At 42.4% G+C, this 13,704-nt stretch overlaps 1 protein-coding gene across 1 annotated transcript in view; it reads right to left on the bottom strand.

The window, feature by feature from the left end:
* Window positions 1-337: 337 nt before the first annotated feature.
* The window catches only part of PCOLCE2 (procollagen C-endopeptidase enhancer 2), a 70,243-nt gene continuing 56,876 nt past the window's right edge, over window positions 338-13,704 (bottom strand). The window contains exons 6-9 of the mRNA XM_004419284.3: window positions 10,607-10,761; window positions 5,267-5,350; window positions 2,928-3,095; window positions 338-915 (exon numbers count right to left, since the gene is read on the bottom strand). Of these exons, the coding sequence (XP_004419341.1) occupies window positions 785-915; window positions 2,928-3,095; window positions 5,267-5,350; window positions 10,607-10,761 (538 nt within the window). The 3' untranslated portion in view covers window positions 338-784. The remainder of the gene's footprint in view (window positions 916-2,927; window positions 3,096-5,266; window positions 5,351-10,606; window positions 10,762-13,704) is intronic.

Genomic DNA, 13,704 nt, shown 5'->3' with positions numbered 1-13,704 from the left:
CGGGGACTTCTGAGCTTGGTTGCCTGCTCTGTCTCTTGGGAGATGTGTGCTCTGGACAAATCACTAAATATACCTGAGTTTCAACTTCTATTAGAAAAGGAAGGAGTTGCACTAGGTCCCTGAGGGATCCCATTCTAGCTCTAACATTCCCTGGTTCTGCAGAGAATTATAGTATATTTACATCACTGGATCCATCTAGTCCCTGAAATTCTTGGACTGCTAACTTTTTTAGCCAAGTGTAAACTGATACAAAGACAACCTTGTATGTAAATAACAGGGAATATTCTTTTTTTCGGTTGTCTCAGTTTCTATAAAAACAAGTTTAATGGCTATTAGATAATCATTTAAAAATACTTTATTAAGCATTGATTTAAAAAATGCAAGAGAAGAATATAACACCTCGGAGCGAATGCTTGAAGGTAAAACAAATATCACTATAAATATTGCACTTATAAAATCTCTTTTTTACATCTTCACACAACTCATTTCTAAAATATCCTTTTACAGAGATGTATAAATAAACTGCTTCCAAACTGTCAACGCTTGATACACTCAGTTTCCTATCACCACACTAAACCTGCAGGTTTTCGATCAGATATCTGCTCCTCTCGGTGCAGGCACAGAACTTCCACCAGCGACATCGGAGGTCTCATACCTGCATCATGTGAAGAGTAAATCTTTCTGAATGCTCAATATTTAATTTTATAAGATTTTTTTTATACTGAGAAAAAAATAGATCTCTCAAAGGCAATGAGAATGCAGCTTAGATTGACACAGTTCACTGTTAACATTGCTTGTTTTCCAAGGCATTCAGGAGCTTCTGGTTCTTGGTCTTGAACATCATGATAAAGCTGTTTGGCATGATTTTGCCTTGCCCATCTTCACCCACTTGGCCCATAATAATGTAATTTAGACCTAAAGAAAGAGAATACAAAATTAATTTTTTTCTCTATGTGTGTTGGTTTGAAACAACTGAGACTATAACTTACCTCTAGATAAATGTTCTATAAATGATATAATTATACACTTATTCTATCTAGGATAAAATCTGGTTTAAGACTCTCATCAGCAAAAAACGAAGTTCAACTGAGTAATATGTTCCAGCTGTGCTAACACTAGGAAACTGGACGGAAGGATTAGATCCAGTCACGTCCTGCTCTGCCGTGCTGTGTGTCTGGTGTATTCACTGTCTACTACGAACGACGCACAGTGTCCATGTGAGAGGCCTCCAGTGCTCCCTGACATGCCATCCTCAGATGGCTTCTCACAGTCCCGGAATGCCTCTGGACTTCCCAGGCATCTGGCAACTAATGATCCACTCTCTTCTGTTGCTGTCTTGAACTTTTTTCAACATCTCAAGCATTTATACTATGGAAGTTTCTTGACGGCATGACTGGATCATACACTTTTTTGCATTTTTATAGTCCCTTACAAAAATAGGTACTGAAAAGTACTTATATCCAATATACTATTTTTTTTATATATCAGTGTGTTTGGCTAAGTTAGGCCCAGACAGGGGCCTAAGCTGAGGTATGTTGGGTCAACTTGGAAGATTTATATTGCCTCGGAAAAATGTTATAAAGGAAGTGTGTATTACCACCTCCTTTATTCTCCCTCTGCCCTTGTGTGTCATAAGAGAAATATGTGTTTCCTTTTTCTCTTGCATAATCCTTCCTCTGTGGGCTAACACTGTCATCATAGTGGTGTTGAGCCTGTGGCCGCGCTGTAGGCTGGGCTGGCGGCCACCATCTCAAGGCTGGACTGCTGGCTTCATTATGAGACCTTACAGCAAGTACCTAGATGTGCATTACTTGCTGTTCCTGGCAGTTCTGGAAAGAAGTGTTTATCTTTTACAGAGCCTTTGCTATTCCCTCTGAGAGTCAGCACGAGGCTGCTGATCTCATGACTTTTCTGAATAATCTAAATTCACAGCAAAGCTTTCGTGAAGACGATATTTCTCTCTCTGCGTGTGTGGTATGGTTTGGTTTAGTTATGGAAGAGGTGTGTAACAAGACCGAGGAAAGGAATGAGCTGAGATTGGCTAGAGAAATCATGATATATCACACAGTGGAATACCAGGCATTATTCTCATTCCAAAGAAACAGTGAGATCTATCTATATGTGCTGTTTATGGGAAGATGTCTACATATACCTCGTGTGGGGGAAAAGTTGCAGTAGAACATGTATAGCATGATCCCATCTAAGTGCGTATGTGCATGCTTTACACGCATAGAACTTTCTGGAAGGAACTTTTAACAGTACCTTTGGGGAAAGGGAAAGGGCCTCACTTTTTATTTTATAACTTTCTCTACTTATTTAAGCTTTTTAAAAACCATGGAACATACATTACTTTTATAAGTTAAAGAACATTTTTTAAAAAAAAAGTCATGTGCCTCTGGCTCTGGAGTAACTTTCCTTTTCCCATAATTTCTCTGAATGAACTCATTCCTGTCTATGGATTTAATGATCCTATATCTACAAATGATTCCCAAATATTTAATTCTAGCCCACATATACATCTCTCTTCTGAACTTCAGCTCTGAGTTTCCTGTTGCTTGCTGGATGTTTTCCTCTAAACATTGTATTGGCAACTTAAATACAATAACTGAAAATCTCTTTCTCCAGACTGCTCCTTTTATGTCTATTCCCTGCTGATCCAACTTTCAAATGTTCTTGGACTCATTCATCATTTCCACTACCTCTTTTTCTTCGACAAATGACAAGAACTGGGATTAGAGCCCAATTCTGCCTGACTCCAAAGGCTTCCCTTCCATACCAGAAGTGGGCAATACATTAGCCCTGAATGTACTTCTCTAGACCAGCCATGGCACGGAAAGATCCATGACTTGCTCAGAGAGGCTCTCTTGTTCCCTTCTCTGTCGCCACGCTCCCGTAGAAGAAAGAGCCAAGTTTCCCCCCTTACTCACCTCTTCTGAGCAGAGGGCACTGCTTGCACACCACGATGACCCTGGCACTCATGTTCTTGCCGGCCTGCTGAATTGCCAGATTGCCCTCTTTATAGATGTTGATGATTGAGACTGTGGCATGCAAACTCCCACCTCGAGTGATGGTTGTGATAACAGTGCCAGCCAACACTGCGGAAGAAAACATTTTTGAAATAATGTGACAGTTAAGGGAAATGTAAGCAGAACTGAAAATAATTTTATATTCTTCTAAGTTTCAGATGGAAAACATTTTAATGTTAAAGAGAAGACCCTAATAGAGCTATTCTGTACACGTCACCAAAATTCAGGTTGACAAAAGGGGCCACGGAGCTGTAACGTTACTGAGGTTGATACCTAGAAGAGAAACCTGGTTTGAGCTACGGAGATCTGAGTCTTTGCAACTGTGCGGGTGAGCATCTACCTTTCTGTGTCTCTCTCCGCATCCCTATCTTTAGCTGTCCTCTTTCCTTGAACTTTGGTTCATCCCAAAGGTCCTTATTTCTCTGCAATTATCAGTAAATATCTGTCTTTTTCTGGGTCTTTCCTATTCTCTTTCTTATCCACTCTGTTTATCTTATTTAACAAGTCAAAGTATGGAACTGAAGGTATAACTTAAAACATTTTCTTGCTTTAAAAAAATCTCTAGCAAAAATAAGTTGCTTTTCATTATGTAACTCTTTTTTCCATTGTGACATTCAGAGAAAAGAGCCTCACTTCTGAGCCACAGAATGAAAGATGCTGTGTTTTTCAAAGATGTACTTCTGGCATTTTGGGGGCACAATTCTGAGTGGTGCAGGACTTGCACTGAATGACTTTTTTTTTTTTTTTGTGAGGAAGATCGGCCCTGAGCTAACATCCAACGCCAATCCTCCTCTTTTTTCTTGAGGAATACTGGCCCTGGGCTAACATCCGTGCCCATCTTCCTCTACTTTATGTGGGACGCCGCCATGGCATGGCTTGACAAGTGGTGTGTCCGTGTGCACCCGGGATCCGAACCTGCGAACACTCAGACTGCCGAAGCGGAGCACGTGCACTTAACTGCTGCGCCACCGGGCCTGGCCCCATGAATGACTTTTTTATGAGCCCTGTCCCTGCCCAGAAAAACCAGTAGCCCTCCTCAACTAGTGACAACCAAAAGCTGTCCCTAGAGGAGTGTTACCAACCCTGGTAGAGAACCAATGGGCCACTGGTGATAGTAATTGGTCATCTTGCCACAGAAGTGAGTCACAGTGGAATAAATCAAGGTTTGGACTTGGCTGATATGACCCTTTCAGGATAGAGTGAGAACTCACTGCTTATGTAGTATGCAAAGCTGATAAAATCAGAATTCTTATCATGCCTTACTTTGACTCCTGGGGATGAGTGCTCACTGCAAAATGTCGGTCTGGAGCCAAGTGAAATCAGTGGCTCCCCAGGACGGGGAGGGAGATTTCCCTAAGCACCTCCCACAGAAGACTAGACTGGATGTGGTGTCAATGACAGCTGGTGCTGTTTGTTTTCATGTTTATGCCAGTTATTTGAATTCCGCCTGCAAGCTCCACTAAGATGTAGGGCCCCACAGTCTTCGGTGCCTCCACTACAACACAGTTCGTTTGGGCTGCAGACGGCTACCACTTTAAGCTGTAGGAAAAGCAAGCAGCCTCTTCTGGGAGGCCCTTTGTTTTGGGAAACTATTTAGGCTGTAGCAACTTTTGCTTCCTGATAAGATTTCTTAAACGTTCCTTTTAAAAATAATGAACATAATTAAATTTGGTACCTTTTGCTCTTCAGTGGTTTTCACAGCAAGTGCAATTTTTTAATTTGGGAAAAACTCCTAGAAATTCCAAGTCATTAGGTAGTATCTCCTCAGGTCCAATTTATAAGAGTTTCCAAAAGGATTTCAGATTTCCAAGTTTAGAAGGACACTACAGAGGAAATACCTGAATTTCTTCTCAGAGAGGCCATCTTGGGTATGTTTTTAATTAAGTTGAATTACAGATATGTGAAAAAATACTCAGCACATGAGAAATATCTGAGAAAAAAGCATACAGGTTTTTTCAGGAACACTGAACCAGCCAGAACATACAGAGGAGCAGTATCAGGTACCAGGAGTCAAATTATTAAGTTTATGTGAACAGTATATTTTCTGAGTAAAAAAATACATATTTTTCTTAGTTGTGAAAGCACAAGTCAGCACACCTTAGTCTGTAGGAAAATATTTTCCCGGGTAAATGAAGAGTGCTACTGAACCTTCACCATCACATTCATGGCAATTCCTCTGACATTAAGCATGCGGTCTCAAGTTTCCCATTAAAGAGAAAAGGCTGGGTTTTCTTTCTTACCGAAGTTACTTGAACAATAATTGCTCTCCAGAGTCCCCGTCCGTCTACACTTTTGTTGACACAGGGCCACGGTGGGCTTTAAATCTTAATTCAAAGAAGAAAGATGTAAGAGTCAGGGAAATGAATTCAGTATAACTGATGTTTAGATCTGAATATACCAATTTTAAGTTCCCATTTATTTCCCTGAGCCACCAATCTGTCACTGCAATGAAATAATTAAAAAGCAAGCAAAAGAAATTCTTCATGCTGCCAACCGCTGCTCTATTTTACTCAGGGCAACTCAATATCCTCTGCTGAATTTTAGAGCTGAGATGAACGATAACCTAAATTTAGCCCTATTCTCCTCTTCTTTTATATATAAATAACACTCTAACCCAAAATAGATATAGCCTCCATGTGCCCTGCTTAGAAAAACCCAGTAGAGCAGATGTGAACTCAGAAAATATAGGTTAATTCTTCATTTTACAAAAAGAATCCTCTGGTGCTCCCCCTGAGGATGGAGGGAGTTTTCTTGGTGCATTTAAAATATGCAATTGCCCAAATGTGAGTGGGACAGGTTTTTAGAAACACTGCTCACATGTAATGTGTGTTACATCTGTAATTAGATGCAACTAATCACTAAATATTTATTTTGAGCCTGTCATTGGCTACAAGCATTTTAAAAACTGAGAAGTAGACAAATTTATATGTAAAACTAAACAGATAAACACAGCGGTTCTCAACACGGGTGATTTTGCCCCGTTGGCGACATTTGGTAATGTATGGAAATTTTTTTTGGTTGTCACCACTAGGGGGCGCTACGGCATCCAGTGGGTAGAGGCCGCGGATGCCGCTAACCATCCTTCAATGAACATGATAGCCCCACAACAAAGAATTATCTGGCCCAAAATGTAAATAGTGCCAGGTTGAGAAACCCTAGGTTAACAAAATGAAAATATTTAATCCCCATTATCTCATTAAAACTGTTTAAAAAATATTTGCTAATTATTCACTTATATGTGGCAATATGGTAGGAAGAATGAAACAACACAACAGTACCAGAACTGACTGTACTTGCTGGGTAGGAATTTGCAATTGTAGCATTGCTCTTCTAATATGTTCTGCTGACTCTGCTGTGAATTTATTTATTTACTCTTAATTTGTACCCCTACTTAACTCCAAAAAGGATCCTCAGTGGATTACAATATTAAAATATATGCAATTTAACGTTAAAATACATATAATAGCTTAAATATATATTTTTTTAAAAAAGAGAGATTAGAAAACATTTAGAGGAAACATTGTTCCAGAACTTGGGGACCTCACTTTGGCACTAAATTTACCTAATTGACTGAGTCAAAAAGTAACGGTGTAGGCGGGTCTCTCTGTCTGATGCAAGAGCATCCTTTTATGTGGACCACTGCAAACCAGCTCCTGGTCAGCCTCAGAAGGTCAGTCTGGAAGTCGGGTGCATGTCCTACATGGCTCCTTCTCTCCCTTGGGTAGATCTCTTTCACCTTTAAGTCATCACTATCCCACCCTAACCCTCCTCATCTTACCGTCATCTATCTACTGCGCTGCACTCCCAATGTGGCACCTGGTTTGCAGCCTTCCTCCTTAATTTTATTTATTTATTTTTCCCCCAAAGCCCCAGTAGATAGTTGTATGTCATAGTTGCACATCCCCCTAGTTGCTGTACGTGGGATGCGGCCTCAGCATGGCCGGAGAAGAGGTGCATCGGTGCGCGCCCGGGATCCGAACCCGGGCAGCCAGTAGTGGAGCGCCTGCACTTAACCGCTAAGCCGCGGGGCCGGCCCCTGCAGCCTTCCTCCTTATGCGCTCCTGCAACCCTCTTGGTGGGTCCACCCTCCTGGTGGATGATCCTTCTCAGTGCCGTGGCCCCATCCTCCCCAGGGACTTTCCCTCTGCTCCATCTAGTCACTCAGTCCCAGGCTCACAGGTCCTCCTGCTAAAGTCTTTCATCGCCAATCTCTCAAATTTAGACATCCTACTATCCGGAATAGCCTCCTCTCCAACAAGCTTATTTATTCATTTACTGCCGTGACTTTTTCTTCCTGTCTCTAGAAGTTCAACACAGTGACCTCTCTCATTGTCCCCAATCCATCAACCCTGCCTCGTCTTGACATCCTTAGCTACTCCACTTACTTTCCATGGTTCACTATTTCAGTCATTTTCTTGACAATACCTTCAACTCCCTTTCCCCTCTGTGCTTCGGCCCTGTACGAATCCTGTAGGAGCCTGTTTTTTCTCTGCCTGCCCTCAGACAGCCGAGCGCACAAATGGACCCTCATCAAAGTGACAAGCTCTTTAGTGGATCAACTCACTCCAATTTCCACAGCTGCTTTTCAAATTTTTTGCCATTCTCCTAAACCCCCAGTGCTGCCACCTCCCTCTCATTCTCAGCAGGTGACTTTGCCCATTTTCTAGAGAGAACAGAGATCATAGAAGAGAATGAACTCAAGAGCCCCCCCAAGCCTCCCAGTTGTCTTTATTTGTACCCTCTCTCCTCCCCCTGCCCCCGCCTTGGGAGAGGAGGCGCTCCACCTCTGGTCTAACGTCTATCCTTCTGTGAGTCCTCTGGAGGCCATACCCTCCCACCTTTGTAGAAATTTCCTCCTCAGTTCATCCCTTCTGTCTGCCATTATGTTCCCCTTCTTGCTGGCTACCTTCCATCAGCATTAACATGTTCAAGACTCTCAAGGCTTCTCTCCTTCCTTTAGAGCCAAACTTGTGGAACTAGTTGCTGGAACTTACTGTCTCAGTTTCTCTGCCTTGTTCCACATGCCCCTCAGCCCACTCTGCCGGGCTTCTGCCTGCACAACTCCACTCACACAACTCTTGCCAGGGTCTCTAGGAGCCTCCATGTCATGAAATCAAATGGAAACATTTTAGTCCTTCCCCTATTTGAAGTCTCATCAATACTTGGCTCTACTGACCACTCCCTCCTTAAAACACTCTTTTCCATGACACATGCTCCTGGTTTTCCTCTCTCCTTCTTAGCCAGCATATCCCCCTCTTTAAAAAGTTAGAGTTTCTAGGGAGTTAATTCCAGCCCTTCTCCTTTGACCTCTAACCTCTCCCTAGGCAATGTCATTCTAGACCATGGTATCGACCATGTATATGTTGATGACTCTCAAATTTAAATCTCTTGTTTAAATCTCTCTTTTGGTCTGGAGGCCCAGAGATCTAACTGTCCACATGACATCTCCACTTGAGTGTCTCGCAGACACCTCAAACCCAACAAGGTCACACACAGCTTGACTTATGAATCTACCCCTAAACCCAGTTCTCTACTTCCGTTCTCCCTGAGTTGTGCAAGCCAGGGCCCTGGGAGGCGTTCTTGACACCTCTCTGATCTCCTTAGTCCAGTTAATCACCAAGGCCTGTCAACATGCCCCAAGGTCCCTGGCTTGCACAACAGTCAACATCTCTTCACCATCTACGTATTTCCGTCATAGCACAGTTCACTTGGACAACCACAAGAACCTGCTGATCCTCTTGACTCCTACAATCCATTCGCCTCACAGTGGCCAGAAGGATCTCCATAAAGTACGAATCTAATCCTGAACTTTGCTTAAATTCATCATCAACTTCCCCCACTCTTAGGATAAAATCCAAAATACTTAGAGCATAACGAGAGAGGTGGTAGGGCCTAAAGATGAAGCTAGAAAGAGGCTGGGGACAAACTGTGAAGGGTCTTACACACCATGTGAAAGACTTGGGCTCCTGTGCTGTCCAATATGGCAGCCTCTAGCCACACGAGGCTTTTTAAATTTAATTAAATTAAAATTCAGTTCTTCAGTGTCACTAGCCACATCTGAAATGTTCAACAGTGGCTAGCACATTGGACGGCACAGGTGTAGACAATGAATTTAAATGGGAGAACCACATGGTCTGCTCTGTGTGAGTGTGGTTGTGGGGCACGCAGTGAGGGGGTAAGACAGATGAAGTCAAAGATGACCCAAAGAGTGTGGCTCTGATGCTGTGGACCATGCTTAGGGAAACAGATGGAGAAGCAGGTTTGAGGCAGAAAATAGTGTGATAAAAACGAGTTGAGTCTGACATGTTTTAATTTAAATGACTAGCAGTCACAAAACTCTAGGAGATAATTACAAATCCATGTTTGCAATTTCAGAGAAAGTTTAGGACTGGAGATAAAAGCTGGGGAATCATTAGCACCATGGGTGCAGCCAGACAATTCACTGGAAAGAATAAGAACACCATGGTCCACTGAGATGAGGTGAAGAAACACTGCAGTAACATGAGACTGTACACCTCCAGGCCACAAGGTGGCACACTTGTGGAGTGCTCAGAAAGATCGGCCCTTCTACAAGTGTCTGTACTCAGGATAGCCTTACCCCGGCTGCATGCAGAAAATGGTGAGCAATAAAGCTGGGCTTATTTCAGCCAATTTCACATCTTAACCCTAGATCCTTCCTCCCCACTTTTTTCCTCCTCTCTGAAGTTGGATTTTGAGATCTGAGGCCGGGAATCCCAGTGCGTAGAGCTGACAGGATGTAGAGTAGCTTGGGACCCACGCCTGCCTCTCCATTTCTTAGATCATGCCCCAGGCCAGAGTTTCCCAACTGGCTTCTATAACACGTCGAATATTTTTGTTTGATTTACTCCAATTTGAAAAAATAACAAATTTGTATGATACATTTTAGAGCGAAGCAAAAAAAGCCCAACCAAACACTGGCACAAGTGAAAACAGGCAGGTGTCAAGGCCCTAGAACTTTAACCTAAAACACTACAATTCTAGGTAATAAAAAGAAAACCATAATTTTATGTGACAGAAAGGAAAAATTAGGCTTATGATGATCTATGGCTCTAATAGGGTTCCTAGTAATTTTTAAGTGGTCATAATTTTCTTTTTTTTTTTTTTTTTTTTTTTATATATTTTTTTTAAGATTTTATTTATTCAGTTTTTTCCCCCCAAAGCCCCAGTAGACAGTTGTACGTCATAGGTTCACATCCCTCTAGTTGCTGTACGTGGGACTCGGCCTCGCGTTGGATGGAGAAGTGGTGCCTCGGGGCGCTCCCGGGATCCGAACCCGGGCCGCCAGCATCAGAGCGCGCGCACTTAACCGCTAAGCCACGGAGCCGGCCCAGTGGTCATAATTTTCTTAGATAACATTTAAAAATTATTAGCTTATAAGCATTCTTATACCTTATACTTTTCTTTCATTAATGAAGCATATTATTCTTACATAAGTTTTCATCTTATTTAACTTATTTTAGTTTCAAGTATCTTCCTCATTTAATTTTTTTTTCTAATTCAAAAAAATGTTTCTTATACTTCTCAAGTTGGTATACAAACTTCAGCACAGAAGAACTTACCCGTAGTTACAGGGACTGTGGTGGTAACAGGTGGTGCTAGAGTTGTAGGCAATTTTTTGGGCCTAAATGTGTAGTGAGCAATAAATCCATCTGCAGTTAAACTTAAGTCTGACAAAAACTGAATGAGAAGTTCATTTCTCTCAGATACAATTGGCCTAAAAGAAAAAATTAAAAAAAATATATATATATATTTCAAGTTTAAGTGGTACCACTCTGAAATGTAGAATTTTCTTGCTTTCCATTAATATCTGACAATAGATGGCTATTTGTTTAAACTTAAAAGTTAAAACACTTGAGAAGGTGAAAGTTTAGAGAAGGTGGAAGTCTTAATCTGCTCGACAGTAATGCTAAAAGCTGACACTTCCTGAGCGTTTGCTCAGCTAGGCCCCGTGCTTCATGCAAACTGTCCAGTTCCATCTTCTCAACAACCCTATTATTATCACCCCCCCTTTTTTTTTGTGAGCAAGATTAGCCCTGAGCCAACATCTGTTGCCAACCCTCCTCTTTTTGCTGAGGAAGATTGACCCTGGGCTAACGCCATGCCCATCTTCCTCCACTTTATATGGGACGCCGCCACAGCATGGCTTGGTAGGCGGTGCGTTGGTCCGCACCTGGGATCTGAACCTGTGAACCCCAGGCTGCCAAAGCAGAGCGAGCAAACTTAACTGCTACGCCACTGGGCCGGCCGCTATCATCCTCCTTTTTTATTTTTTAATGAAGTTCAAGAGTTCAATGATTTACGCAAGGCCCTACAGCTAGTATGTGGGTGAGTCAGGATTTGAACCAGGGACCATGTGACTCTAGAGACTGTGGGAGACATTGGGACCGATGTAAACACTGAAGCTGTGGCTGGTTCTCCACAAGCACCTTAGCGTTTGGCCTGACTTGGGAGCAGTACAGCTTCTTTGAACTAAGGCTCTGGGTTCAAGCTGGCCTGGGGAGCTAGGGCTACTGGCCATGGAGAATGGGATGGACAAATTTGATGAACAAATTCCCACATCCTGTAAAGACACAGCTAAAGGGACCATCTCAGTGCACTGGTCACCCAGGGATAAGAAAGCCATGCAGCATTTAATGGGACTTCCATTTCATTGTTAATGGGAGTTCTTATGCATGCCTGAAATGGAGACATTTCTGTTTATAATCTCCACAGCAAAATGCTGGGAAGGAGAAAGAGAAGGTGATCACTTTGTTTTGGTGGTCATGAACCACATCATTAAGAACGCTAAAGCTATTTTAGGGCTTGCTAGTTAGTGGGTACTAAAGATTTAGTGGAGATAATGACAGAGGCTCAAAGGTCTCAAATCTTAGGCGATAACTACATTATACAAGATAGCAGTTTCATTTAAGCTTTTGCTATTGTTTAAACAATGGTAAAAAATGCTGTTTGGTTAATTCTATTTAAAAACCATTTAAATCAGAAGTAGAAAAAAATTAAACAAGTTATCTAATCAAGAATCGGTGATTTGACTAAACTCCTTTTTTGAGGCATCTTTTCAGCCAAACCACTTCTTAGGCATCATGCACAGCAAATAATGAGGCAATTCATTTTTTCTCCTCCTATCAGCTACTTTGAGTGGCAGTGGGTGGAGGGGAGGGTAGATCTGTACTTAACCAGCTGGAAACACTGCAGGATCTTTACTGTCCTGAAGACTATTATTCTCTGAGCCAAGGGATGGGTCAAACCTAAGAGTGAGTTTCATGACCTACATTTATAGTTCTGATCACAAAAGTGACCAAGGTCATTTAAATAATGCTTCTGAGAATCAAGCCTTTCACAAATATTCTATCTTGCTTTTGAAAGACACCTTCCATTAAACAAACACGAACAGTATGCGCTAAACACAATTCTCACCTGCAATTACAAATAAAACATGTTAACCTTGTTTAAACGATAAAATTATAAAAAGCACTCATAAGTAGCAAAGGAAGCCTTAAGACCCAACCCCGTCAGCCTTCTAGGCAGGATATTATAATTATAGTGATCATTCACTGCCTCTTCTATGAACTAATCTTGGAGACATTATCTTGGAAATTAAATTTTCTCAAGGAAGAGTATTTTAGTAACAAAGACAGATTTTTGTTACGCTGCTACTGAGCTTTGGCATGAATGTGGCAGTGCCATGAATGCACTGAGGGCCACGTGTTGCTTCTGCAAATTAACGTTACACATCACTAGAAAGGCAAGAGGAAATCTCACCTGGATCCACCCTGCACTGGCAAATCTCAGGAATGGGTCGAGGCTGCTGTTTCATGTCTTATGTTAGCTGTCTCTGCTTTGTCATCCCAAAGTCTTCCTCTTCTTCAATCACTACAGTCAATCAACCACCATGTCCTGCCAATTTTGCCTCCTAAATATTTCTTGATCCACATCCTCCTCTTCATCTCTACCACCCTTCCTACCTTCTTGACTTTACCTGGACCACTGCCACAGCCCCCAAACCAGCCTCCCTGCTCATCTTGTCTAGGATGGGGGTTCTAGAGGCACTGGTCCTGTCACTTCCCTGCCTAAACGCACCTGGAGGGCTCCCATCTCTGCAGGACATGGAACCCAACTCAACCCTCCAGCCTCATCTCTCTCTCTAGGCCCCAACGTGAGGTTTAGGCTCCAGAATAGCATCTATCTCCCCTGTGTATCTTTATCAACGGAGTTCTCTCTGCTTGGAATGAGTCTGTCCTCCCTTCTGCCTCTGACTAACTCCAACTCTTCTTTCAAGACTCAGCTTCAAGAGGCACAGTCTTCTCCAAAACACCTCCCCTGACCTCCCTAACAGTTGTCCCAACTGGGCCAAAGACCTCCTTGTCAGAAATCCACCAGGGACAGCCCTTTGGCAATTTACCTATCTGCCTTATCTCCCCCTCCATCCCACTACTAATCTCTGTATTTTTATTTATCTTTGTATTCCAGGTACCTAACATAGTGCCCAGGATATGCTGGGGTAGATTAAATGTTTTTGAACTGAATTCAGTGGCATTGATTCTGCATTGAGCTAGACACAGGGATGATGAGGTGATGTCCCACCAACCCCGACACTCCTTCTATTCATTCTGTTAACAGGGGAAAAGCTCCCCAAACAGGTTTTCCCATTTTCTGCACT

The sequence above is a fragment of the Ceratotherium simum genome, chromosome 5 (genome assembly GCF_057802395.1).
Source record: "Ceratotherium simum simum isolate JZ-2026a chromosome 5, ASM5780239v1, whole genome shotgun sequence".
Taxonomy (NCBI): domain Eukaryota; kingdom Metazoa; phylum Chordata; class Mammalia; order Perissodactyla; family Rhinocerotidae; genus Ceratotherium; species Ceratotherium simum.
The sequence above is the reverse complement of the archived record's forward strand: the minus strand, read 5'-3'. Positions and strand labels throughout refer to the sequence as shown.